Here is a 26,800-nt window from a genome sequence, read left to right as displayed (position 1 = left end):
GAGTCTCCGCCAAGACATGTATGTGAGGGGTGTATTTTGGGAAAGATGCATCGGAAACCATTCCCCAAAAATGGAGCTGTTAGAGCTGAAAGTAAATTACAGCTCATACATAGTGATGTATGTGGTCCAATGCGGACACCATCCATAGGGGGACATCTTTACTTTGTCAGTGTCATTGATGACTACTCCAGGTTTGCATGGGCTTACCCTTTGAAAGCAAAAGAAGACGTGTTTACATGCTTTCGACACTTTGTAGCAATGGCTGAAAATATGTGTGCATGTAAAGTCCAAACACTCCGCTCATATAGAGGTGGAGAATACATGTCAAATGCATTCAAGGATTATATGCTTCAGGCTGGCTCGCTGAAGCTCCCGCCCCCTCTCCCTGCTCGCGTTGCTGCACTGCGCCCATCGCCTTCCCTGCCTGCTCGCCACCTCGCTTCCTCCTCGCTTCTTCCTTCCCCGCCTTCCCTGCATTGCCCGCCGCCTTCATTGACCCCCGTCGCCTTTCGTTTAGCCCCCCCCCCCCTGCATTCGCTGCTGCGCCCCCCCCCCTTCCGCCTGCCTTCGCTGCCGCCCATTGCTCTGCTCGCCGCCTTCCTCTCCCTTACGCCTCCCCCCCCTTGTCTTCGCGCCCTCCTCCTCTCTGCAGCGACTCACTCCCCCCCCCTCCGCCAGCTCGCTTTTTCCTCCCATCCCTCTTGCGCGCAGCCCCCGCCCTCCCCCCCCCCTTTTTTTTTAGGTTTTATCTCCTTCGCCTCCCCCCCCCCTTCCCTCCTTTTCTCGCTCCCGCCCCTTGGGGGTTTTGTTTTCATTTTTCGCTCCGTATTCCGCCTCTCTGTGTGCAACTCGGTTCCAGCAGGTTCCCGCCTTCGCCGCAGCTTCAGACTCTGATGGAGGCTCCTCCCGCCCCGCCTCAGAGGGACTCATCCGCAGCCCCCTCACCCACCCCTGAGGACACCCCCATCAGGCTTTCTCTTTCGCCAGAAGAGGAAGCGAGCCTCACCGCAGAGGTGGAACGCCTCTAGGCTCATTCCACCATCTGCCGTATAGTCGGCACTCGCCCCAGCAGAGGGGAGATCAGGGATCTTCTTCAGGCCCGCCTTCTTGCAAATGTGGACAAGATCCTGGATGTACAGCTTCTGGGCCGGGGACATTATCAGATCGAGTTCGAGGCCGCCCAGAGCGTTGCCAAGGTCCTTGCCATGAGTCCCCTTGACATCAGGGGTGCTCGGGCTTTCTTCAGACCTTGGCAGCATGGATTTGACCCAGCAGCGGCGGAGCAGGGAGAGCGCCTCTTCCATGTTACAGTTTGTTTCCCTGGTCTCCGCCGGGAGTATCTTCCGCTCCTCTCCAGGCTCGGAGCATTGGTGGGCTCGGTACTAGAGACGGGCCCCTCAGCAGCTTCAGTGGTGGCCAGAGCAGCTGGGCTACCTTCGGTCAGAGTGTTGGTGTCTGACATCTCCTCCCTTCCTCAGGTCATCCAGCTACCTAGGATAGGGGGGGGGGGTGGATAGATCAGAGAGTGGAGTTCTCGGGGCTCCCGAACCAGTGCTTCATTTGCAGGCAGGTCGGACATCTGGCCAAGGCCTGCCTTCGCAGGAGACCTCGACCCTCACCACAGCAGCAGGCCCCTGATGGCCCGCCCACAGATGCGGCACGGCAAGCTGCCTCCGGGACACCTGCTCAGGCCACAGAGACCTCAGAGTGGCAGCCTGGACAAGGGCGCCGCCGAGGGAGACAGCCACAGCAGCACGCCCAGAGACCGCTGCAGCAGCAGCCACAGTCTCAGCCTCACTGGGTCCCCCTGAGGAACAGCTTTTCTCCCCTCCAGGAGGAGACCCTCGCGGCGACGTCTGAGGACCAGGAGATGCCAGCACCCCCACCTTCACCCCCCCCCACCCCCGTCCCCTCCCACCGCCTCGCTTCCTCCATCGCCTCCTCCCGTCTCCGCTCCGGTTTCGACAGCGGCTCCCTCTCCACCTCCCTCGCCTCCCCCTCCGCCCGCCTCACCTTCCCGGGAGGCCCTGGCAGTTCCCTGGCGCTCACCTGCAGTCCGGAGAGCGCTGAGCACTGACCTCGCTCGAGCATCACAAAGGAGACCTATGCCGATTAAGGCTTCACGGATTTCATCTATCCGCAATCGGCTGAGTCGCCTTGGCATTAGACAGCGCTCGGAGGCTTTTGATTATACCTTCACACGGCTTTTTGGAGCAGAGGGCCCCCATGAGCCAGCACCCATCCGAGTTCATGTAGTGATACCTCCGGCCCGCGGGGAAGAGGCACTAGACTCAGCGGTGGCCTTCTCGTTCCCTCTATGTGGCCCTTGCGACCGGGAGTGGACTCTAGAGCTCGCTCTCAGCACTTTGAAGACTCAGGCAGTTGAGTTTTCTCATCACATGAGCGATCTGGAGGTGACAGATGTGATAGGCCGACTTTGGGAGTTGGCTCATTTTTTCTTGGATCCCGGGAGTGTGGATACCTCAGGCATTCGGCATTTGGTCGTGCGCATAGTGGCAGACTTAGCACGCGACCCTGGATATGTGTGTATACACGAGGTTGCTCTGTCAGAGCGGGAGGCAGTCGCCATGGGCCACAGCCACTGGCGCCTGATCCGGGATTCTTGCAGTACACCGGGTGGGCAGATTCGCAGCCGTTCGGATGGGGACTACTCTCCATCCAAGCCGCTTGCGAAGGCCCGCCGTACGGCTGAGACAGCATCCACCTCAGCAGGACATCCATGAGGATCATCTCATGGAATGTACAGGGCCTTGGCGGAGCACACTTTATACGCTACCGTGGTTGCTTGAGGCAGGAGCTTCAGAGATGCCTGGTTGGTGGCAGCATTGATATTTTGATGATGCAGGAGCACCACTTGGGTGAGAGCAGGATCCGGAGATATGGTTCGGTGATGCCTGGTAGATGGGACACTTTTTGGTCTGCAAGGTTTGGTCCTTTGGGTGGACAGGGAGGAGTATGCATGGTCATTGCAGATGTATGGCGGCAGGCCATTGTGGATCGAGGGATCATTGTGCCTGGTAGAGCACAATATGTCATTCTGAGGATGCATGATGAGCTATTGGCTGTGCTCAACATCTATGCGCCCAATCATGCTAGTGCCAGAGCAGAGTTCTGGACTCAGGTTACAGATGCATTGCCAGAGGCCGCACATTGGTGTGTTGGGGGAGACTTCAACATGCTTGAGGACCCGGCAGATAGGGTGGGAGGCAGTCATGTTACAGTGCACGGCACCGAGCTTGCAGCTTGGGACCGGTTTTGCATGTCACTGAGGATCACCGATGCATGGCAGCATGGGGCTTTCTCCCGGTCTCAGGACAGTCTTAGTTTCTCTCGGTCGGATCGCCGGCAGGGAGGGACTAATCTATCACGGATTGACCGCTTTTATGTGGGCGACTGGTTAGGGGAGCGAGGCGGCTCCGTCGGCATTCTCGCTGGCACCTCGTTTTCAGATCATGCGCCAGTTATATTGACATTGGAGGAGGGGACACGGGAGCCCAGCTTGCAGTTGAGGATCCCAGAGAGGGTACTTACAGATCCCAGTCTCGCTGAGGACATTGAGAGGATCTGGCATGATAGTCAGTGCTCTGACCAGGATGCAGCGAGCCAGTGTGCCCAGGGACTCATTGATCTTAGCTCTTTTCTACACGCTGCAGCTTTGACACAACTGGGAGAGATTCGCGAGCGGGAGCAACGGCTGAGACGCAGCCTTGCTTCGCTACAGCGCCTTCAGGAGCAGCAGCCTGCATGTGAGTGGGTGGCGTCCCAGCTGAGCCAGGCACGCCAGGAGGTTAGAGAGGTAGAGGAGCAGAGACATGAGTTCGTCGTCAGGCCTCTCGGTGGACGCAGCTTGGTGATAGAGTGACTAGAGAGTTTTTTGAGATCACTGGACCCCGTCATGCGCGAGCAGGAGTCCGCCAGCTTGGTAGACCGGATGGATCGGTAGCTACCGAGCTCGGGGAGATCAGAGCCATTGCCACTGCATTTTATAGTGACTTGCTTTCAGCGGAGCCAGCCACTGAGGATCGAGATGTTTGCAGACAGACTGTGTGGGCCCATGTGCAGAGGAGGGTCACAGACCATATGCGTACAGTTCTAGGTGCGCCTCTGTCAGAGATTGAGCTTGCCGAGGCCTTGAGGGTCCTGCCGCGACATAGTTGCCCAGGGGAGGACGGACTGACGCCGGCCTTTTTTATGCGCTATTGGGACCTTTTGGGGCCAGGCCTCCGCAGGGGCTTTCAGCATGTTTTGGACACTGGGTGATGCCGCAGAGCTTTTCAGAGGGCTTGATCTATCTTATCCCCAAGGGGGAGGGAGTATCAGATGACATTCGGCATTGGAGGCCTATTACGATCCTCAATACTGTCTACAAGGTCTTGGCAAAGGCCTTGAGTTTGAGGATCCAGCCCTTCCTGGGGGAGTTGATTCATGCTACTCAGACGGGATTTGTCAAGGAGCGCAGTATCCTTGACAATATCTTTACTTTCTGGGAGGCGACGGCCCGAGCTAGATTTCTTCGCGAGGACTTGGTCGTGATGCTTCTCGATTTTGAGAAGGCATACGATAGAGTTGATTGGGGTTTCTTAGAGGGCACTATGCTTCGCCTGGGCTTTGAGCCAGGATGGATCAGAGGGGTGGCAGCTTTGTATTCCACAGCTCGCAGCCAGGTGCTGATTGCAGGAGGACGGGGGCCGAGTTTTGAGCTGACCAGATCAGTCCGTCAGGGGTGTCCTCTCACCCCTATCCTTTTTCTCTTCTTTGCGGAGGCTATGAGTATGTATTTGACGGCAGAAGAGGTTGGTTTGAGAGGACTGCAGCTCCCAATCCGGGGGGAGGACCTGCTTGATGCTGAGTTTGCAGACGACACGGGTTTATTTTTGCATGGCCATGAGGCCAATCTTATTCGAGCTGAGCAGTCGCTCCAGGTTTTTAGTGCAGCTTCGGGAGCATTGATCAATTGGCGCAAGACAGTGGCCTTTTGGATCAGTAGTGCTCCCACTCCGGCATGGAGCCCGGACCCCGGTTTTAGATGGATTCCTCCAGGCACAGCAATGCGGTATTTGGGATGCCAAATTGGCCTAGATTTGTCACCTGAGCAGCAGATTGCCCCGCTTCTTCTGAGCATTCGGAAGAAGCTATTGTATTGGAGTACAGCTCGACTATCCTTGGCTGGGAGGGTGGTGGTGGCAAATCAGGTGCTGTTAGCGACCATGTGGTACATTACGTCTTGCTGGATTTTCTCGAGCTCTTGCATCAGCCAGGTACAGAGGCTGATCAGGAACTTTCTGTGGTCTGGGCGCGGGACGGTCAGCCAGCTCGGGCAAAGGTTGCATGGGCAGTTATTACACTTCCGCTGGATCAGGGCGGTTTGGGCATTATAGATCCAGTTGATCAGAGTAGAGCCTTATTGGGGAAGCTTATTGTTCGGGGGTTGCTTCCAGGCGCTGAGCCTTGGAAAGAGCTCCTCTTGCAGCGACTGCAGGCTCGGGCGCCCCCAGCAGGGGGTACTTGGGCACCAGAGATTCGCTGGATCTTCATAGAGATGAGGAGGACAGGCCTCAGTAGAGGATGGGAGGACAGATTTGCTTTGAGTATCCTGAGAGCTTGGGAGCTGCTGAGACCGGGGCTCTCTCAGCGACCTCCTTCTTGTGTTGAGGAGCGGGCCAGACAGCCGCTCATCTGGAGCCCAGTGGTTCGCACGGAGCAGGGTCATATGTTGGGTTCTCGGCCTCGTCTAGCCTGGGGACCTTTAGCGGCAGGCCCAGCTCGTAGTTTTGGAGACTGGCAGGCTTTCTGCAGTCTACCAGAGGAGATCCAGGTGGAGAGGCTGAGTCACTTCAGAGGGGGGTTGATTATGAGGGATGATATACAGGAGGCACTCACAGAGGAGTGGTTCACGCCTCTCGAGCCAGTGGCCCCACGGTGGATGGGAGCCTTTACACAGTTGGAGATCCTGATTGCTGTCAGAGCTAGCACTGAGGATGGCAGATGCCTCTACTATGAGATTCAGGATGAGGGCAGACTCTACAGAGTGGAGGTGGAGTCGCCTTTGGTTGCAGAGTGCACCTTTCAGAGGATTCGGGTAGTGGCCGCCGCTTCTCGGAAGTGGCATATTGACCCCGACCCTGCTGATGTGCTCCCGGATTGGCGCATATGGGCATATGCAGCGCGCCCCTTGGCCCGGCTACAGTGGGATCCCGGGAAGTACGAGTGGCATGATCCTTATGCATCCCTTGAGGCCACAGAGATCACCTTTTTCCAGTATACTGTTCGGCTGGGGCGGCATATTTTGACGGCGAGGAGGACGGTTTCTCCAGCGGCAGCGGGGCATTGGCGACTACAGGGACTCTCACAGGAGTTCCTGGAGGATTTCTGGGCTCGGCTCTGGGCTAGTCGGCAGGCCCGCAGGATCTCGACTTTTCAGTGGAGGGGCTCAGCAGTTGGCACTTGGCTTGTTTACAGCGATCTTCCGGCGGCCTGCGTCCGATGCGGCCACCCTATGGAGACACAGAGACATTGCCTTTGGGACTGCCCTCAAGCACAGCAGATTTGGCTGCGGATGCTGCGTATTCTGGCCCCCCTCTCTCCAGAGGGTATGTTTACGTGGGGTGCTGCTGCTTGGTCGACTTCGTCAGGGCCTGCTATGGGCTATGAGATGGAGCAGGGCAGTCAGGCCATCAGATTTATTAGGGGCCAGCCTCGCCTGGTTCCGGCACCGGATTTCTCGTCCGCCAGCTGGACACAGGAGAGGGATTTACGATGGGAGCTCCTCAGCAGCCTCACCATCTGGTTCACCTGGAGGGCCCGGTGCTTTTCGGCCTTTGAGGGGAGATTGGAGCCACCGGCAGAGACTGTACGGGGGATTTGGCAGGAGCTGATTCACACCCTGCGAGGACAGTACGACCGCATCCGGGGAGACTCGGATGAGGCGATCTTACGGCGCCGGGCCTTTCACACCACTTGGCGCTGTGGCCCTTTCTACACCTTACACACGGGATCCCCCCGTTGGCACTACAGGCCACCTGTTTGGCTCTTCCCCCCCCCCCTATTGTATGATTTAGCCGCTCAGTTCTTTGTACTGATGTTTGTATTTTGCAGCACCTAGGGAGAGTCTCCCGGGCTGCCATGCTGTATTCGCTGCTCTATCTCTCTTAGGAGCAAGAGAGATCTTTTGTAGCCCTACGGGCGTTTTTATATAACTAATGAAAGGATCTTTTCTCGGAAAAAAAAAGGATTATATGCTTCAAAAGGGCATCAAACACCAATGTACTGTGCCTTATACACCGCAGCAGAATGGTGTAGCTGAGAGGAAAAATAGATCTCTCATGGAGATGGCAAGATGCATGGTGAAAGCACAAAAGTTGCCTCACAAATTCTGGATGGAAGCTATAATGTGTGCAACTCATGTGTTGAACAGGTGTCCAACAAAAGCTTTGAAAACCATAACACCATTTGAGGCTTGGTATAGCCGAAAGCCAACAGTGGATTATATGCGTACATTTGGGTGTTTGGCATATGCACATGTGCCAGAACAACTCCGAACAAAGCTTGATGACAAAGCAATTAAATGCATTTTTGTGGGCTACAGCAATGAAAGCAAAGGATACCGTCTTTATAATCCAACTACACGAAGGATTTTTGTAAGTAGAAATGTGGTATTTGCTGAAAATTCAGAACAGCCCATGGTCAGCTTGTATAAAAACAATGATACAGGCATACAGGACATGTTTGATGGAGTTTTACCCATTGCAATTAGGGGGGATTCAGATCAGCCAGCCCCTACACAAGAAAATCCACATGTAGAACATGTGGAACAGCCAGCCATTCAGCCCCCTTCTGTGGAAGAAGTCGAAGATCTTGTCAGGGAAGAGCAAACAGCCATAGACACAGCCAAGTCAGTGCCAAGATGGTTGCTGAAAACTTTGCAAGAAAGCAAACTTGCAGCTCCACTCACAGGTAGAACAAGGGCTAGTTCCAGCCATGCTTTGAATGTTCATCGTGGGGAGTCTGCATTCGCAATGGGTGGTCTCTTTGATTCAGAAGAGCCTTCTTCTTATGAAGAAGCACATGAGAATGAGCATTGGTTGCAAGCTATGCAAGCTGAAATTTCTTCTATCATGAAGAATAATACATGGGATCTTGTGGAATTGCCTAAAGACAAGCATGTAATTGAAACAAAGTGGGTGTACAAAATCAAAAGAAAGTCTGATGGTACTATTGATAGGTACAAAGCAAGACTTGTGGCTAAAGGCTACTCCCAGAAAAAGGGAATAGATTATGAAGAGACTTTTGCTCCTACTTCGAGAATGACCACAATAAGATCTATGATTGCATTGGCTGCCCATAAAGGATGGAAAGTGCATCAATTGGATATCAAAACTGCATTCTTAAATGGGGATTTACAGGAGGAAGTATATGTAAATCAGCCCATTGGTTTTGTAGTTCCTGGTGAGGAACATAAAATATGCAGGTTGCACAAAGCATTGTATGGGTTAAAGCAAGCTCCAAGAGCTTGGTATGATAAGATACATGCTCATCTAACCAGCCAAGGTTATTATGAGAATAGTCCAGCTGAAAGCACATTATATGTGAAGAAAACCAATGCCGATATTCTCATAGTCATCTTGTATGTAGATGACATGCTCATTACAGGTACAAGCAAAGCCAGATTTCAAAGCTGATTTGAAAGCTGAATTTGATATGTCAGATTTGGGGCCTTTACACTACTATCTCGGCATACAGTTTATGCATACAGATGATGGCATTGTTATGCAGCAAACTAAGTACATAAAAAGTTTGCTAAAAAGATGCCTCATTTACTTGTGTAACACGAGGCCAGACATATCTTTTGGGGTGTCTTTGTTGAGCAAATTCATGCACAGCCCAGGCACAAAGCATTGGCAAGCAGTCAAACGCATTTTTCGATATCTTAAGGGTACCCTGGATCTTGGTTTGTTCTATCCCAAGGGGAGCAACTTGCAGCTTTATGCATACAGTGATTCAGATTGGGCTGGTGATTATGATACCAGGCAATCCACCAGTGGGAATTGTTTTTTTCTTGGCAGTTCATGCATATCTTGGTTGAGTAAAAAGCAACCCACTGTTGCTACATCTACTTGTGAGGCTGAGTACAGGGCAGTCTTTACAGCTACAGTAGATTGTGTATGGTTGAGGAGACTATTGGCTGATCTTCGTGAGTGTCAGGAGACACCCACCACCATTCTCACTGATAGCCAGAGTGCTATGGCCGTGGCACGAAATCCAGTATTTCATGCACGTACCAAGCACATAGAGATTCATTATCACTATGTCAGAGAGAGGCTACATGCAGGGGAGATCAGTTTATCTTATTGCCCTACACAGGATAATGTTGCAGATCTATTCACAAAGGCTTTACCTCGAGAAAAGTTTGAAGCTTTCCGCAAAGCTTTGGGCTTACTCTCATACAGAGAGTGATCTGCTACCTTGTACAGGTTCACACTTCCACTACAGGGGGGATTTGTAGGCATATGCTCACTTATGGTAGTGCTATGTGTGAACAGGGCTTAACCAAGGGCACTTTTTCCCATGTGGTTTTTCCCCTTGGACATCAAGTGTGAAAGGACACATATAATATTTTGTAGTTCTATATTATATAGATGTGGCACACATGCAAGGGTTGACTTGCATTTTGTGGATACCACACTTTTGGCTCTCTCTCTCTCTCTCTCATTTCTGTGTGTGAGCTTCTCTACCCTGCACCTAACCCTAATGTGCAGGTTTGTGTGTGTGAGTGTGTGAGTCCAACACCCAACAAAAGACAAAATATTTTGCCCCTCCCAAAGAAAGCTGAGGCATCTCACATACATCGGTATGCACAAGCTCTAACTGAGCATCTTTCTGTCCAAGAGCTTTCTTGTGGGGGCACTGTAGTTGCCTACTATATATACAATGCTCACAAAATTTAAAACTTGAAAACTTTAGAGAAGGCAAGTAACCCAAACGAGACAATTGCTCCATTCCTTTGACACTCATGTGTCCCAACCGGCTATGCCACAGAGATTTCCGGCAGCTCGGTTGCATTTACATTAGCATGGTGACAAACACCTGCATGCATGAAGTAAAGAGTGTCCACCTTAGAGCCTCTGGCAACAACCAGTGAGCCCTTACTAATCTTCCACTTTCCACGACCAAATGTGGTAACATAATCAGCATCATCAAGCTGTCCAGTAGAAAGCAGGTTCTTCTTGATCTCAGGCACATGCCTGACATCATGGAGCATAAGCTGTGAGCCATCTGAAAACACAAGCCTCACATCACCTCTGCCAAGAATCTTGCATGCATGGTTATCACCCAAATAAACTACTCCTTCATTGCCAGCAGTATACCTGACAAATAAGTCTCTGCAACCTGTGACATGAAAGGAGGCACCTGAATCAATGATCCATGAGTGCATACCATGACCACATGTAAGAAGTGAATGGGCATCAAGTGAAGACGTAAATAGGACCTCATCCTCTCTGTCACCTGCATGTGACACATTGATTTCTTCAATCTTGACTCCACTTTTGCCCTTTGGCTTTACATCTTTGGCTTCATCTTTGTCTTTGTCTTTGCCTTTTCCCTTTTCCTTTTGATCATTTTTCCATTTGTAGCATTGCTTTTTGATGTGTCCCTTCTTGCCACAATAATGGCATTCCAAGTCCTTTTTGGAGCGGGATTTGCTCCTTCCCCGTTCTTGGCTTTTACCCCTTTGCTGGGATCTCCCACGTGCATTCATTGCATTGGACTTTCCAACAGAATTATTCTTTCTGTTCATCTCTTCTTGAAGAAGAGCACCCTCAACATCTGCATATGACAGCATAGCATTCGAATTGCTAGTGGCTGTCCTGAATGTGTCCCAACTCTCTGGCAAAGTGCATAAAAGAAAGGTGGCTTTGAACTCATCGTCCATTGCCAACTTTTGATTTATAACTTGGCTGACAATACCATTAAACTAATTTAGATGGGCTGCCATAGATGCCCCTTCCTTCATTTGAAGACCTATGAGTTTCTTCAACCAATACACTTTGCTTGAGGCACTTTGTTGGGCATACAAGTCCTGCAATCTCTGCCACATTCCCCAAGCTGTCTTCTCTTCACGAATGCTGAAAAGTAAAGAGTCTGACACAGACAACATGATAGTAGCTCTTGCCAGCTCATCCATATCTTCCCACTCTTCAGCAGTAAGAGAAGTGGGCACTACACCCCTTTCTTTGATAGGCTTGTGCTGCTTTTTCTGGAGCAACACATTCTAGCACTGGGTTTGCCAAATATCATAGTTATGTGAGCCTTCAAGCTTCTTGATGTGAAGCAATGAAGAGCTCTCACCTGTGGTTGCCATAGCGATATGCAACCTGTCAATGCCTGACTCCCTGCAAAATGTGCAAACACTGCACCAAAAGCACACAAAGTGCTCACAATTGTTCTCCCAAGCTTTATCTCCCACTGCGGAAGCAAGAATGCAACTTTTCTCCCACTGTATGTGATGAAATCAGCAAAATCTGGTTGCTGCAGTTTTAGGACAGCACCTTAAATGTGCTCTGTTCCCCTTCCAAAGTACTGTACAGCAGTACTAAGTGCTCACCTGTGATGTACCAAACCTGTACCGACAAGTACAGCAGCTGAAATTGAACCTTTTCCTCACTCAAATCAGTGTACAGCCATGCCAAAACTTGCACAAAGCTGTGCCAAATCTGTACCAGCAGGTACAGTAGCAATAAATGCTCTCCTGGCTGTCCAAATGAGTGAAAATCAGACTTTTACAGTCCCGAACACTGCATACAACATTTCCGAACAGAAATTGGGCAAAAGCCCCTTGACTGCAAGCTGATTTCTGAGGATTCAAGGCATAAAAGTCTTGCCTGCTCCTTTGCCAAGCTTAACAAGCATAAAATCTTGAAAAGCCCCTTGATTTAAGATCAATTGCTGATCATACATGGTACATTGACGCACATGAACGCATCCAGAGTCTTCACAGTGCTTCCCCCTGGCCACATATACATCCAATACATGAAAGCACCTTGATTTACAGGCACATTGAGTGCTTGTCAAGCATCAACACATTATCCACAGCATCAAATGCGATTGCTTGCATGCAAATCAATCCAATCGGCACAAAAGCCCCTTGATTTGCACTGCAATTTGCTGCAATTTTGCCCGAATGTGCGATTTCTCACATCATACAGCATGTATGAATGCTTAATTGCACAATTACATCAAAAGCCCCAAATTTCGACATCCAATTTCCTGCAAATTGATCCTGATTGTGACCAATGTCACCCAATTTTGCCAATTTTGCTCAGAAATTGAGCAATTCGACACCTGTACCTGCTCAATTGATGATTGTACCTGCTCAATTGCAAGTCCCAAAAAAAAATTGAAGCAAGATACCTTGTAATTTCTGATTTTTTGTTGCAAAAAAAAAAAGGGTTGATGAATTTGGTGCTGCTATTGATGCTGATGCTGATGCTGATGCTGATGCTGATGCTGATGCTGATGCTGATGTGCAGGTACAGACGGCTGGGTCAATTAAGTGCACCTGTAGACGGAGAATTCAGCGCTTTGGCTACCTTGCTATAGTCTTGCCCATGACTTAGCTATGCCAACAACTAGCGCTTTATGTCACGCTGCACATCTGTACATGTAGCTGTTAGAAGTCATCTCCTGTCTATTTGTATACACCAGGGCCTCTGTTGTGGGTGTGCCCGCCCGTATATCATTTTTCCACACTCCCCGTATTTTTTCCCTATTTTTCCCATTTTTTTCCTAGTGGCTGGAGGGCTGCCAGGTGATGCCAGGAGCATCCCAATGCTGGCCGACTGGACTTTCCTCAGTCGTGTGCATATGGGCTGCTGGCCGACCTGTTCTGACTAGGCGTAGGCATCTGTAGCTGGCCGACTGCTATTTTCAGCAGCCGTGGGCATTTTTCACAGTCGTGGGCACCTTTTGGAGCTGGCCGACTGCTCACATGGAGATGTATATATTGCCCCGCAGCCCCCACCACTCTCATTCAGTTTTTTGGGATCTTGTGTATAGAGAAGAGTTTACACACCTATCTCTCTGTGTTTCTTGTGCTGATTATTTTCTGCAGTCTACTTGCTCTTGTCTACCCAAGTTTGGTTGTCATTTCCGCTGCATATTCTGACATGGTATCAGAGCCCTAGGCTCTAGGAGATCTTGGGCATTTTTCTGAGCAAGAGGGGGAGCAACAGGTTGCTGATCGGTGGACTGTTTCGGGCTGAACGGGAAGTGAAGGTGCAAGAGGAAGGCGGGCAAAGGGGCTGGACAGCCACTTGCATATTTTCAGATTTTCAGATTTTTCCCACCCACCCACCCTTTCAGGTTACTCTCCGAGATGGCAGATTTACTCGAGATGGCTGAGAAGCACGTGAAGATTCCGACTCTCCCCACGTTCCCAGTGGATCGTCAGTTGGACGGGTCCAATTATGGCATCTGGAAGGTCATGATGGAGTCAGTTTTGGAGTCATATGATCTTGCTGATTTTATTATCATAGGGGTGCCACGGCCGGAAGCTGAGGAAGGGGAGTTATTATCGACGAGGAAGGACCGCGAGGCACAGGCACACATGTGGGACCGTGTCAACGCCAGGGTCCGGTCATTTATATTCCTCAATTGCACACCACAGGTGATCAACCATGTGAAGCACATGACGCTGGCGAGAGGCATATGGGAGCACTTGGCTTCTTTGTACAACAGGGTCCAGTCGCGTTGCTCACCGCACCAACGAAACTCCTCAGCGGGGACAGACGCACACGCCTTGGAGAAGGCGGCCTGGAGAGAGCGCTTCGCCCTCTTCTACAAGTTCGCCAGCATCGCCGATGGCAGAGACAAACCCTTGAAGCGCTGGTCGGCGGACGCCGATGTTGAAGAATGCATCCGCCCCTCACCTTCTTCTCCTCTACGGCAAACATCACCGCACCAATGGGAGGTCTGAGGGCAGCTGCTGTTGCTGGATTCCCAAATGCTAAGGCTGGCTGCCCGTAAAAGCCATCAATGCAAGATACCCTATTCGAGCAGAGAAAACCCGAAAACCTGTGTGTGTATCACCGCAGAGATGAATAGCAACGCCTTCAATAAGTGCGGCTGGCTATGGCTCTGATACCAGTTGAATTGGAGAAGAAGAATTAGGGTTAGAGTTCATGTGGGAGACATACACAGAGAAGCAGGGAGAGAGAGAGAGAGAGTTGTGGGGATAAGTCAACTCATCAAGATGAGAGTGTGTGACTCCCCTATCACACATGTATGTTGCACTAGTACACATAGTGCACTTAGTACATTAAAAGTACTAAGTGTACTATGTACTATAACTTATGGGCTTGTACACACTATAAGGGTGGGCATAATGCCTTTACCCCAACAAGGAGGAGCTCACACTTTCTACTAAGAAAAGCCGGAGGCTCAAGCACAGTTGTGGGATCGTGTCAATGCTAAAAGAGTGCACAGAGCGGATGCAAAGTGACACTAGAATGTGCTGAACAGAGTGCAAGAGAGAGAGAGAGAGAGAGAGAGAGATGGAGAAAACTATGCTGAATATACTGAAGCAAAACAGTCCCAAGCAAGAGACACTACAAGTCTCATAAGTGAGGGAGCAAAATATGTACAAGACTGAATGAATGATAAGAGGCCAACCCCACCTATTTATAGGTGAGGAGGGCTGGCCAACTGGAGCTCAATAAGCTGGCCGACTGGAGCACAGGAGCTGGCCGACTGGTAAAATACCAAAAGAGTTGGGAAAAATCCCAAAAAAATATGGGAAAAAGGGGTGGCCAGCCCACAATCAAAGGGCGTACAAATGGGACCAAAAGGACACCAGAAATGGGCAGAAACTGAGGATGAATGTGCTAACACCCCCTCTCAGCACACCAGATGCTGAACATAACTCCGAGAAGCCGAAGAACTCGTCCTCTGTCAAAGACAAAAGAAAGCAGCAACAGGTACCAAGAAAGCTCCACAAGCAATCTCCACAACAACTCAGCTACAAAAGTAACAGAACAAGCTGTCAGGTACACTATTCTTCTAGAAGAAATCAACCATGAAGGTTGCATCGTGTTGCTCCAAATATCAGTGCCAAACCCAAATATAAACACAGTGTCACAGGAATCCCTAGAAGCCTGTAGCTCCAAGAAGATAATACCCTCAAAAGAAATAGAGTCCATCTGCTCCAACTCTGTACCAAGAGTAGCCAAATGCTGTATAATAGCACCCTCCTCGAAGGTCGGCATCGCCAGATGTAAGAACTTAACTGCCCCCTCTGAAAACTGATGTTGGGACTCCACAAGCCCAACCAAATCCAAATCCCAATCCTTCAATCCCTGGAAGTACCACTGTGCCCCAGGCACGAGCACAGGCACGGACACACCTGATCACAATCCAGAAACCTCACACACAGTAAGAGGAAGAGGAACATCCACTGTAGTAGTAACTGAAGTAGTAGTAGCCTCTTCAATAGCATCACACAGCGTAGAAGCAAGCTCCTCCATAGAAGGCAAAGGGACCAGCAACACATCCTGGTTACTGGTTGACAAAGAAAGAATCGAAGGCAAAGCAATAGAAGAAAAATCCCCCTCATAAGCTGTGAGCAAGGATAGCCCACTATCTTCCTCAAAAACATTACCAGAGATATCATCCTGGCAGGGAGAAGTATGCACAGAAACTGAAGGCAAGGCAACAGGAGAGACAAACTCCTCAGTTGCAATGAGCAAAACTGGCCCACTATCCTTCACTGCAGGAACATCTCCAAAAGAAGTATCCATAAGATCACTGGTTGCATAGCACCCAGAAGTAGAAACCATCTGTCGATCACTGGCATCACCATACAGGTCACAAAGCAACTGCCACACATAGAAGATAGAAGCATCATCAAGAGCATAGATGAAGTGTCGAAGAACCGAATCCTAACAATTCAGGAGGAGATCTGTCTGTCAGTCTTCCTCCACCGACACACATCCTCTGCAGAGGCAAGGTTCGGCAAGCACCGATTCTTGTACGAGAGAAACTCCATCAAACCATACTCCTTGAGAATAGAAGTAACCTGCAACTTCCATGACTGAAAGTTACCTCCATCCAACTTGTCTACCTCATCAAGGAAATAACAAGAGAGTGGTATGGGAGCCAAATCTGAAGTTGTCATATCATTGATCCAATCAATAGGACCAACCCTCAAAAGATAAAAACTGTCCAAATCAGAAAACGCTGATATAGAGTCTTTCCTCCCACCAAAACGCAGCCCTAAGAGGCTGGACAGCACCCAAGAATATGTTGTAAGAGGGTGCAAGAGGGAAAGGCAACAACAAGAACAGTAGCTTGGGCTCTCCTCAAGAAACACCATAGACCCCCTCTGCAAAGGGGAAAGCCCACTGGAGAGGGGGCTTTCCCCTTTGCAAATCAGAAAACTGTCCAAATCAGAAAACGCTAATATAGGGTCTTTCCTCCCACCAAAACGCCGCCCTAAGAGGCTAGACAGTACCCAAGAATATGCTGTAAGAGGGTGCAATCGGGAAAGGCAACAACAAGGACAGTAGCTTGGGCTCTCCTCAAGAAAAACGCACAAACTCTGAAGAAGAAGTGTCCTCCACAGGTACCAAGAGTGCCACCAAAGCCTGAAACACCACAGACCCCCTCTGCAAAGGGGAAAGCCCACTGGAGAGGAAAACGCAGCACACAGAAGGCTGCTGTCCCGAAAAAACAGGCCGCCTATGTCCAATCTACATGTGGAAAAGAAAACGCTGATCAAAGAGTACCTGATGGCTGTGTCGGTGAAGCCAAACTGTAGGCGAAAAGACCAGCAGGTGCTGTCCAGAAAACGCAGCAGCAAAGGGCTGCAAATCTGAGAGAAAACGCACAGGAGAGGGTGCTGAAAACAGTGCTGAATCTGGGGCAGCAAAGAGGTCACCAAACCGGGAGCTCTAATACCATGAAAGAGATCAGAGAGCGGAAGCAAAGTGGCACTAGAATGTGCTGAACAGAGAGTGCAAGAGAGAGAGAGAGATATGGAGAAAACTATGCTGAATATACTGAAGCAAAACAGTCCCAAGCAAGAGACACTACAAGTCTCATAAGTGAGGGAGCAAAATATGTACAAGACTGAATGAATGATAAGAGGCCAGCCCCACCTATTTAGGGGTGAGGAGGGTTGGCCGACTGGAGCTCAATAAGCTGGCCGACTGGTAAAATACCAAAAGGGCTGGGAAAAATCCCAGAAAAATATGGAAAAAAGGGGTGGCCAGCCCACAATCAAGGGCCATACAAATGGGACCAAAAGGACACCAGAAATGGGCCAAAACTGGGGATGAATGTGCTAACAAATGCCCGTGTGCATTCTTTCATATTCCTTAATTGCACACCCCAAGTGATCAATCACATCAAACACACGACACTAGCCCGAGGGATTTGGCAGCACTTGGCTTGATGTCTCATCTTACCCCTCAGTAAGTAAAGAGAAGCAGGACCCATAGGCTAACACCTCGACCACTCAGGATAGCCTCCCACATCTAGTAAAAATAGGGAAAAAAATATGGAGAGGGGGGAAAAATGAGAAAACACCTAATAAGGGCGGGCACACCCACAACAGAGGCCCTGATTTAAATGTATAGCAGGAGATAACTTCTGACACCCCTTCTCAGCTCCTGGCTGTGAAACCAACCACAAGGAGCTGGGGTGCCGCGCCTGAGTAAATCCTGAGATAGCGACTTCGTGAAGAGGCCCACCGTACTGTCCTCCGTCGAGCAGAACTCTAGCAAGATGTCATCAGCAACGATCTGTTCACGAACAAAGTGCCTCTGGATGACCGTGGGTTCCTCCGGTGGAGGCCCAATCCTGCAATGCAACCTCACCACCTCACAAGCAGTATCACAAGCAGCCCGATACTCTACCTCTATCGACGACAAGGCAAAAGAGGACTACCTTTTACTGCTCCATTAAACTGCTCCTGGGCCTGAAGTAGATCTCCTCGTATTTGGATCTCCTCCCCAATCTGAGTCACTCCAACCGTGGAGTCGAACTCCATCCATCAATCCCCCTCCTATGTAAAAGAGTCCATGATCCTTCGCATGCCGCAAAAACCACAAGATATGCAATCCTCCCTCCCAAAGAGTCATCTGCAACCATGAGCTCAACTGCCTCATCAGGAAGCTCACGTCCAATCTAGTGTCCATCAACCAAATCAATGAACCATTCTACTTCCGAGTCAAAGAGGCATCACACTGCTCACAAGGATCAACACCTGTTACGGTGGAAAACCAAGTCCTGGAAACTGAAGGGATGGTTTACAGGTTACATAAGGCCTTGTATGGTCTTAAACAGGTTCCCAGGGCTTAGAATCATAATATTGAGTCCTTCTTTCATCAGACTGGTTTTCAGAGATCGATTTGCTCCCAACCTATATCTCTTTCAGGAACGCGGCATGGTTACGATTATCATCCTTTATGTGGATGATCTCATTCTCACCGGCAGTCATGTGGAGCACATTGGCGTGACGAAGGCTCCCTTGTCAGAGGAGTTTGAGATGACCGACCTAGGCTTACTCCACTTCTTTTTGAGATTGGAGATCTGGCAGACCCAGAGGGGATTTTTCGTCTCTCAGCAGCGGTATGTTCATGAGTTGCTTGAGGCCTTTGGGATGGAGAACTGCAAGCCTATTACTTCACCAATGGACCCGAATACAAAGTTAACTATTAATGATCCTCGAGAGCCAGATGATGCCTCGCAGTATCAAAAGCTGGTTGGTTCATTGATCTGGTTGCTGAGCACCAAATTGGACTTGAGCTTTTCCGTGGGACTGTTGAGCTCATTTATGCAGATGCCATTGAAGTCTCATTGGGACGCAAGATTACGGATCTTGCGGTATCTGCAGAGTACGAAGGATCTTGGACTCTTCTACACAAGAGGGGAATTGATGGATGGAGTCCGACTCCAAGGTTGGAGTGACTCAGATTGGGGAGGAGATCCAGACACGAGGAGATCTACTTCAGGTTATAGTTTTTCCCTTGGCTCAAGAGCACTTTCTTGGAGCAATAAGAGGCAGCCAACTATTGCCTTATCTTCAACAGAGGCAGAGTACCGGGCTGCTTCTGGTGCTGCTTGCAAGGTGGTGTGGCTGCGGAGGTTGCTTGGCGAGATTGGGTTTCCATAGAAGAAGCCCATAGTCATCCAATGCGATAACCAGAGTTGTATAGCTATTGCTCGGAACCCGGTCTTCCATGCCTGGACCAAGCACATAGAGATACATTATACGGATACTCGGGAGTGGATTCTAGATAGTGGTGCTTCCAGGCACATGACTCCTTCCCGTTCGGCTTTACAGGATCTCTGCGGGTATTCCGGTCACATTCTTATTGGGGATACATCCACTATCCCAATTCACAGTGAGGGCAGGTTGAAGATAGTTCCCAATGGCACAGGGGGGAAGCATTCCTCCCAGGTGTCGTATGTTCTGTCACTTGGTTTTCATCTATTGTCATAGCATCAAGTTTGCAAGACTACCGTACGGGTGGAGTTTGATGAGCATTTTGTTGCTCTCCGGGACAAGGCAACAAGCCAGGTAGTTTGGGAAGGCAGAGAGGAGAATGGAGTTTACAAGCTTTCAGCACTCTCTCTCCTGGGTTCTCAGGTTTGTGATGAGTGGCAGTCTGGTAATGGCCACTTAAGTGTGGATACGTTGCAGGTGCAGGCTCTTCGGGACCAGATGGAGGATAGCTTGCCAGTTGATGGTAGCAGTTGGCAAGAACTTTCCAGTATTGATGTTGGTGGTTCTTGTGTTCGTCAGTTAGAGGAAACTGAACAGGTAACTTATGCTTTGATGTCTCGTAGCATTCGGGACAAAGAAACTCCTGTATAGATGAGGATGTTCTTTCCACGGGGACCTCTTGGAAAGCCAGGTAGGTGGCAGTTGATTACTTGCAGAAGGTGGATGTTGCGCACTCTCCAGGCTTTGTGGTTCCGGATTCAGAGGGGGTGGTTGACAGGTTTCAGAAGACCTTGCGTAGTCAGGAATGCAGATTTTACATCCATTTGATACACAGGCCACCTCTGAGAAGAAGCAAGGGCAAGAATGGTCCGAATCGTGGTCCTCCTCGCTATCGGTGCAAAGGTATCCTCATAGTTGATGCCAACCCGCTGAGCATAACCCTTAGCCCCACGAGCCTCGCTTTGTGTTTGTCCACCGACCCATCTGACGCATATTTGGTCTTAAAGATCCATTTGACACCAATGACTGACCGTTTTAATGGCCTCGATACCAACTCCCATGTGTTGTTCTTCTCAATGGCATCAAGTTCCACCTGCATGGCTTTCCTCCAAGTATCCTGTGAAAGGGCTTCCTTCACGGAAGTGGGCTCCTTGTCCCGCAGATACGAGACGTCAAAGCATAGTTTACGTGAAGGAGCTCTGCTGAATGACTTTTGTCTTGGACTCTATGTGATCTTCGAGGGCCATTCTCTGTGGTCCACTCGAAGGGAAGCTCCGTGACATAGGGTGTCTATCAACCACCTGGGTACTCGAACAGAACGCGGAGCCTTCTGCTGTTGCAGAGGCTCAACTCCAGCTGCGGGCTCAACCTCCTGTACTGACTGTGGTTGTCCAGCCGAAACAATGGACTGGGAATCATCATCAGACTCCTCTGGGTCTCCAATAAGTGGCGACTCCTTGACAGTGGATACTGGAACATGCTCATCAAAGACCACATCCCAGTTGACAATAATCTCATTCCTCTCTGGATCATATAATCTGTATCCCTTGGAAAGAGAATTATACCCCACAAAGATAAGCTTACGGGACTTGGAGTGAAGCTTCCCCCTCTGCTTCTTTGGAATATGTACATACGCATCGCTCCCAAACACACGGAAGTGGGAGACATCAAGTTTCTTGCCAAAGTATGCCTCAAAAGGAGTCATATTAGGTACTGAAGTCGTTGGAGACCGGTTGAGGGTATGGACAGCCATCGCCACAGCCTCTCCCCATAGTGGACGAGGAAGATCACGATGCTCCAGCATCGTCCTCGCCATCTCCACCAGAGTCTTGTTTTTGCGTTCTACAACTCCATTCTCTGAAGGCGATCTTGTATTGGCCAATTCTTGCTTGATGCCATGATCTGCACAAAATTTGACGACAGCATTCGAAGAGAATTCACCTCCTTTGTCAGCCCTGAGAGTCTTTACCTGCAATCCAGACTCTTTCTCCACCATCACATGCCAATCCTTGAATCGTGAAAAAGCTTGGTCTTTTTGTGAAAGAAAATAGACCCATGTGAATCTGGAACAGTTCATCAACAAGCAGCATGAAATATAGAGAACCTCCCAATGATGGTGCCTGTGGAGGTCCACACAAGTCAATGTGAATCAACTCCAATGGTTTTGAAGCCTGCCTGGAAGCCTACTTCGGAAAGGATTCCCTGTGCTGCTTACCACGTATGCAAGAACTGCAACGTCCTTGCGTGCTGCCAATAGCCGGCAAGCCAACCACCATCTGGTCCCAGAAAGCTCGCCGCAGTGCATCCACATTTAAGTGGTCAAACCGAAAGTGCCACAGATCTTCGACCTGAGAACCTGTCAATGAGGAGAGTGCGGAGAGCTTGTAGATACCATTCTCCACACCGCCTTCCCAAACAACCTAGCCGGTCTCATGGTCCCGTAGAGCAACTGAATGCTCCTCAAATTCCACCCGAAAGCCAGCTTGCATACTTCATGCACTAACAGAAGATAAAAACCAAGAGCAGGGACGTAAAGAACACACGGGAGCAATGCTTACCCCCCTTGCTGTTGGGAATAATCTCCATCCGGCCCTCACTGTGAATCGGAATAGTTGAGTTGTCGCCAATGAAGATGCGACCTGACTGCCGTTTGAGATCCAAAAAGAAGTCACGGGAAGGAGTCATGTGCTTGGAAGCTTCACGAAGTCTCTACTTCAGGCTATGCTCAGGCAGCACTCCAGCTCCCTGGGATTGGTTTCAGGGCCAGGAGCTTAGAGAGGATGTTAGAAGTCATCTCCTATCTATACCTACACACCACGGCCTCTGTTGTGGGTATGCCCGCCCTTATTAGATGTTTTCTCATTTTTTCCCCTCGCCATATTTTTTCCCTATTTTTCTATAGCTTGGGTGGCTGCCTTGTGGTGGCTGGAGTACACAGATGCTGGCCGACTGATGCTTCAAGTCCACGACTACACCTATGACCTGGCCGACTTGATAATGCTGGCCGACTGGGTGCTTTCAGCAAGTCCTGGAGATACAGGCCCTGTCGACTGTCCATGAAGCAGGCCGACTGCTTCTTTGGAGCCATATAAAATGGCCCCATAGTCCCTTGCCATATTCATCTTGTATTTTCCGGGATCTTGTGTATATAGAGCAGAGTTACACGCCTCTCTCTCTCTCATTCTCTTGTGTTGTTTATTTTCTGCACTGTTCTTGCTCTAGTGTTCTCAGATTTGGTTATCATCTCCGCTACATATTCTGACATCCCAAAGCTCTAGTGTTCTCATTCTCTTGTGCTGTTTATTTTCTGCACTGTTCTTGCTCTAGTGTTCTCATATTTGGTTATCATCTCCGCTACATATTCTGACATCCCAAAGCTTGTACTTTCTAAATATTTAGACATCGTGGAGTCCACCAAACCCCTTTCATACCGGGAAACGCCCTAGCTGGTGACATCCTCCCCAGCTTCTTAAAAGTTGTCTGCAACTTTAAGCTTGAAGCCATATATCCAAGATATAATCATGTCCCATCAAGTGGGCGAGACGAGACAATCTCAAAAATCCAATATAACTGAAGGCCCTTTGTAAGAGCAAACTAATCTCTCTAAGGTCCAAGTCCAAATCCGTGGCAGTTGATCCCTGCCTAAAGGTGTGTCCCAAATCTCTCTAAGGTCCAAGTCCAAATCCATGGCACTTGATCCCTGCCTAAAGGTGTATCCCAAATCTCGATAATCTATGTGCCAATCTTGGTGTCCTAGATCAAGCTCTCTAGAATGCGGACACTCTGCTCTCTCTCTGGCCACCGCCAGGGGTCCTCTAAGTGAAGGAGGACAGGGACATGGTACTTGCCATGATACCAATCATGCCCCGGGCTGCACATTCACATAGATCCTGTCAACGAGGTTCGCTCCGTGAATCCTCCTGTCTGACCTGGAAAAACCAAGGCTCCAGTGGGTGCATCCCCTCATGGTGAAAATCAACTCCTCCCAAGCGGAGTCTTATGAGAAAGAAAAAACAAAATTTTCACAAATAGTGCTAGGGTTTCACAGGAAGGGAAAACCACGATCAAATAGATAGCTTGAGAGAGAGAGAGAGAGAGAGAGAGAGAGAGAGAGGTGACTTACATGGGATCTTTTCCATGAAGGGTGCGGCCACTTCTCTGAAGATGAGGGCGATGATGAGGGAGAGGGCGAAGAGACCGCAATAGGCGATGCGCGCGGACCTACGGCTGATGCCACCCGCCACAGAGCGACAGGCCTCGCATGCGCAGGAGGCGCAGCATGACGCGAAGCAGGAGGCGACGAGACCCATCGATGAAGAGGACGACGATACCGAAGAAGAAAATGATTTCTGCCTTAGGAGAGAAAGTCTGATGACTTGTTTGCATTGAAATTAAACTCTTGGTGGCCTTAAAAGTTAATGTTTGGTGGTTTTGATTGATATATCTTTTTTGCAAAGTTTAAAATTAACAAACATACAATCGTGGAGTTTTACTTATAAATATCTTGACTTGATTGAACGAACATACAATCGTGCAGTTTTACTTATAAAGTTTAAATTTAACAAACATACAATCGTGTAGTTTTACTTATAAATATCTTGAATTGATTGAACGAACATGAATCTGTAAACATATTTGCAAATAGTGTTAGAGGCACGTTTGTTCTATCGATGAACCGCACGCCTACGCTTATGATCGATGGAGATCTTGAAGTACATCGTAAAAAAGATAATTACAAATTGGTAAGCACATCTGAATCTGAGTTACACTTCGTTGTTCAAGTCATATGAATTCCCGTGCTTGTTTGTGCAAGTTAAAAAATAAAAACCATACATAAAGTATGGCGGAGAGTTGGCACATTCCTCCCCAAAATTTTATAAACATAAGGGAACGTGACCTTCTCTCGTTTCCCACACTCTCGGTACTAAAAGTGAACCAAAGATACACCTTTAGTGTTGAAAGTGGCCATTAGTTTGTTCGAATATAAAAGAGAGAAAAATAGAAATACCTTTGTCAGTTTGCGATACTGAAGTCAATGATGCGACAAGTCTCGTGTGATATTGTTTCACAACTATTGATTAATGTTAAGCTATAACCGTTGTCGATGCATAGGAGTTATCTTCGACCTCGTGACTAAATCTGCAGTCTACAAAAAAAACATCCAAATCAGAAACAAAATTAAGATGCAAGCAAAGCTTCTCCTGCAATGGGCTATTGAGGCAACTTAATCAAATAGCTAAGCCTAAAGATGGCATGATTGAGGAGCTTCTTTCTCAAGATGTTGTCCCTTGGAGTGCACTGATTGCAAGATATGTGCAACATCGCCAAGTGTGGTGCTTTGGCAAGAGCACCACGCTTGGCGTACATATCAAGCACAGTCCTACCAAGCACCATATCATTTCCAAAGAACCCTTACTTTGGTTCACTTATGAAGATTTTTTGTAGCAAAAAACATTTATTTTTCACTAAAAATAACTATTCTCACCCACTGGCAAAGAAATTTGACATTGAGCTCTTCTAATAAAACATCACCAGAGAGTGACTCTCCTGCTACATCTATTCAAAACAGTTTAGCCCATCATGAGTGACGATGCCCCTTCCGAGCATACACTGCAATCTTAGAATTTGCATTCAGGCTTTGTTAATTTTACCCTACTCCTTTGTAGATGTTAAATGAACTTAGGCAAAAAATAGAACATATATACCTAAGTGTTGCCTCCTCACGTTGTGTGGTGGTTAAGTGATGGCCTCTACTACACCACCAGCAGGCACACAAGAAGAATACACTATGGGATCAAAACTAGGGAGACACTGAAATCCCAGCTCCAAGGGAACCAATCAGACATGCACCTACCCTCTTACCTCTCCAGCTCACTCCTCCGGATACCTCAACACCCTCCCAAATTCCCTATATGGCCCAGATGCCTCCTCAAACTATGGCCCAGATGCCTCCTCAAACTATCCTCCCATGTCAATAGTGACCTCCAACTCCTTTGGTCTTCCAACTAAAAGCCTCTCCTAACCACAGCTGACATCCAGCCAACCAATAACCTCTCTAGCTGACGTAGAATTGGCTCGCCTGCTTCCAAAATCCTCCACTTGTCCCCAGTCAGAAACTTGTCCTTCAGAATACTCTGTTGTCCTCTATCACTGAGCTGACTTCACATCCACATCCTTGGGCCCTCCCTAGACACCCTGCTAACCCTCCTCTGACCACCTACTGACTGAAGTAGACTGGATTTTACCCCAGCAAATCTGTCATAAAACCGTCTGACTCAGAAGTCCTCGACTGAAACAAAACCTTTCCCACTTGTCCGCAAACTCTCTCTGATCCTCAAGTAGGTCTAAACTCAAAGGGATATCACATTTAAACTCTCGGGTGACTTCATCTGACTCCATTCTGACTATACTGACCAAACTAACTAAACCGAGTCAATCCCTCTCCTATGTGCCAACTGAGACTTCAAGACACTCTAAACACTCAACCACACTAGGATCCACCATAATAGACACTCATTTGACAACAACTGATACACAACTGGCACTAGACCACTCAGACCACAAGCTCTTTTGAGACTGTTGAGCTGACAGCTCTCTGACTGTTAGACCTAAGTCAAAAACCCTTCCCTCAAGCTCAGACAAGCTAAAGCCAACCCTCTGCTCCTTCAACTGACTGTTCTGATGTCTAGCTGACACCTAGCTAACATAGAACCTTCACAAAACTAATGCTGATTGAAAATTGATACACAACTGGCACTGGACCACTCAGACCACAAGCTCTTTTGAGACTGTTGAGCTGACAGCTCTTTGACTATTAGACCTAAGTCAAAAACCCTTCCCTCAAGCTCAGACAAGCTAAAGCCAACCCTCTGCTCCTTCAACTGACTGTTCTGATGTCCAGCTGACACCTAGCTAACATAGAACCTTCACAAAACTAATGCTGATTGAAAACCGACTCAGAAACAGGTTCCCTGGTTATCATATTGGCACACACAGGGAAAAAACTTAAAGAGCTCCCTTAGGTAGACCCTGACAGACAACACTTCCAAGCTTCCACTTCAGCAGCTTCTACAGTTGAAGATGACTAGACTGAAGAACCAAGTCTCTAATAGAAGGGCTACACGAGAACCCAAGTCTCTAATAGAAGGGCTACACGAGAACCCAAGGACACACCTCTAGGCCAATTCTCTGATCTTCAGCCACCCTTTGCTTTGATCCACCCAAATCCTCCTGCATTGCGTTGTCTTCTCCTCTGCTAACTGGATTAAAGCTATAAGAACTCTAGCCTGCACACTCTTTGACAGAACTGCAAGAGACCACTCAACTCTCTCCCTATTGTGGTAACACAAACTGGTGCTTTTGGAGAATCTTCTTCAAAAGATCTCAATCATGCTTTTTAAACCCCGTAATTGCCTTGCCTTCCTTCAAGAATATTGCACCTACATTGGCCCATGCACTTTCTAGTTTCATTTCTTGCACCTGCTGCACAAACACAATTGGCCGCCATGTTGCTTTCACCATTCTGGATACACTTCACACTATCATATACACCCTATA

General features: G+C 48.9%; 1 protein-coding gene across 1 annotated transcript in view; it reads right to left on the bottom strand.

The window, feature by feature from the left end:
• LOC147636098 (uncharacterized) overlaps positions 1-23,661 on the bottom strand; it is a 56,656-nt gene extending 32,995 nt beyond the window's left edge. The window contains exon 1 of the mRNA XM_086801522.1: positions 23,367-23,661. Coding sequence (XP_086657648.1) covers positions 23,367-23,553 — 187 coding nt within the window. The 5' untranslated portion in view covers positions 23,554-23,661. The remainder of the gene's footprint in view (positions 1-23,366) is intronic.
• Positions 23,662-26,800: the final 3,139 nt, after the last annotated feature.

This window comes from Cibotium barometz, chromosome 8 (genome assembly GCF_041138505.1).
Source record: "Cibotium barometz isolate CiBa-2024 chromosome 8, ASM4113850v1, whole genome shotgun sequence".
Taxonomy (NCBI): domain Eukaryota; kingdom Viridiplantae; phylum Streptophyta; class Polypodiopsida; order Cyatheales; family Cibotiaceae; genus Cibotium; species Cibotium barometz.
This window is presented reverse-complemented; position numbering and strand designations above follow the sequence as displayed.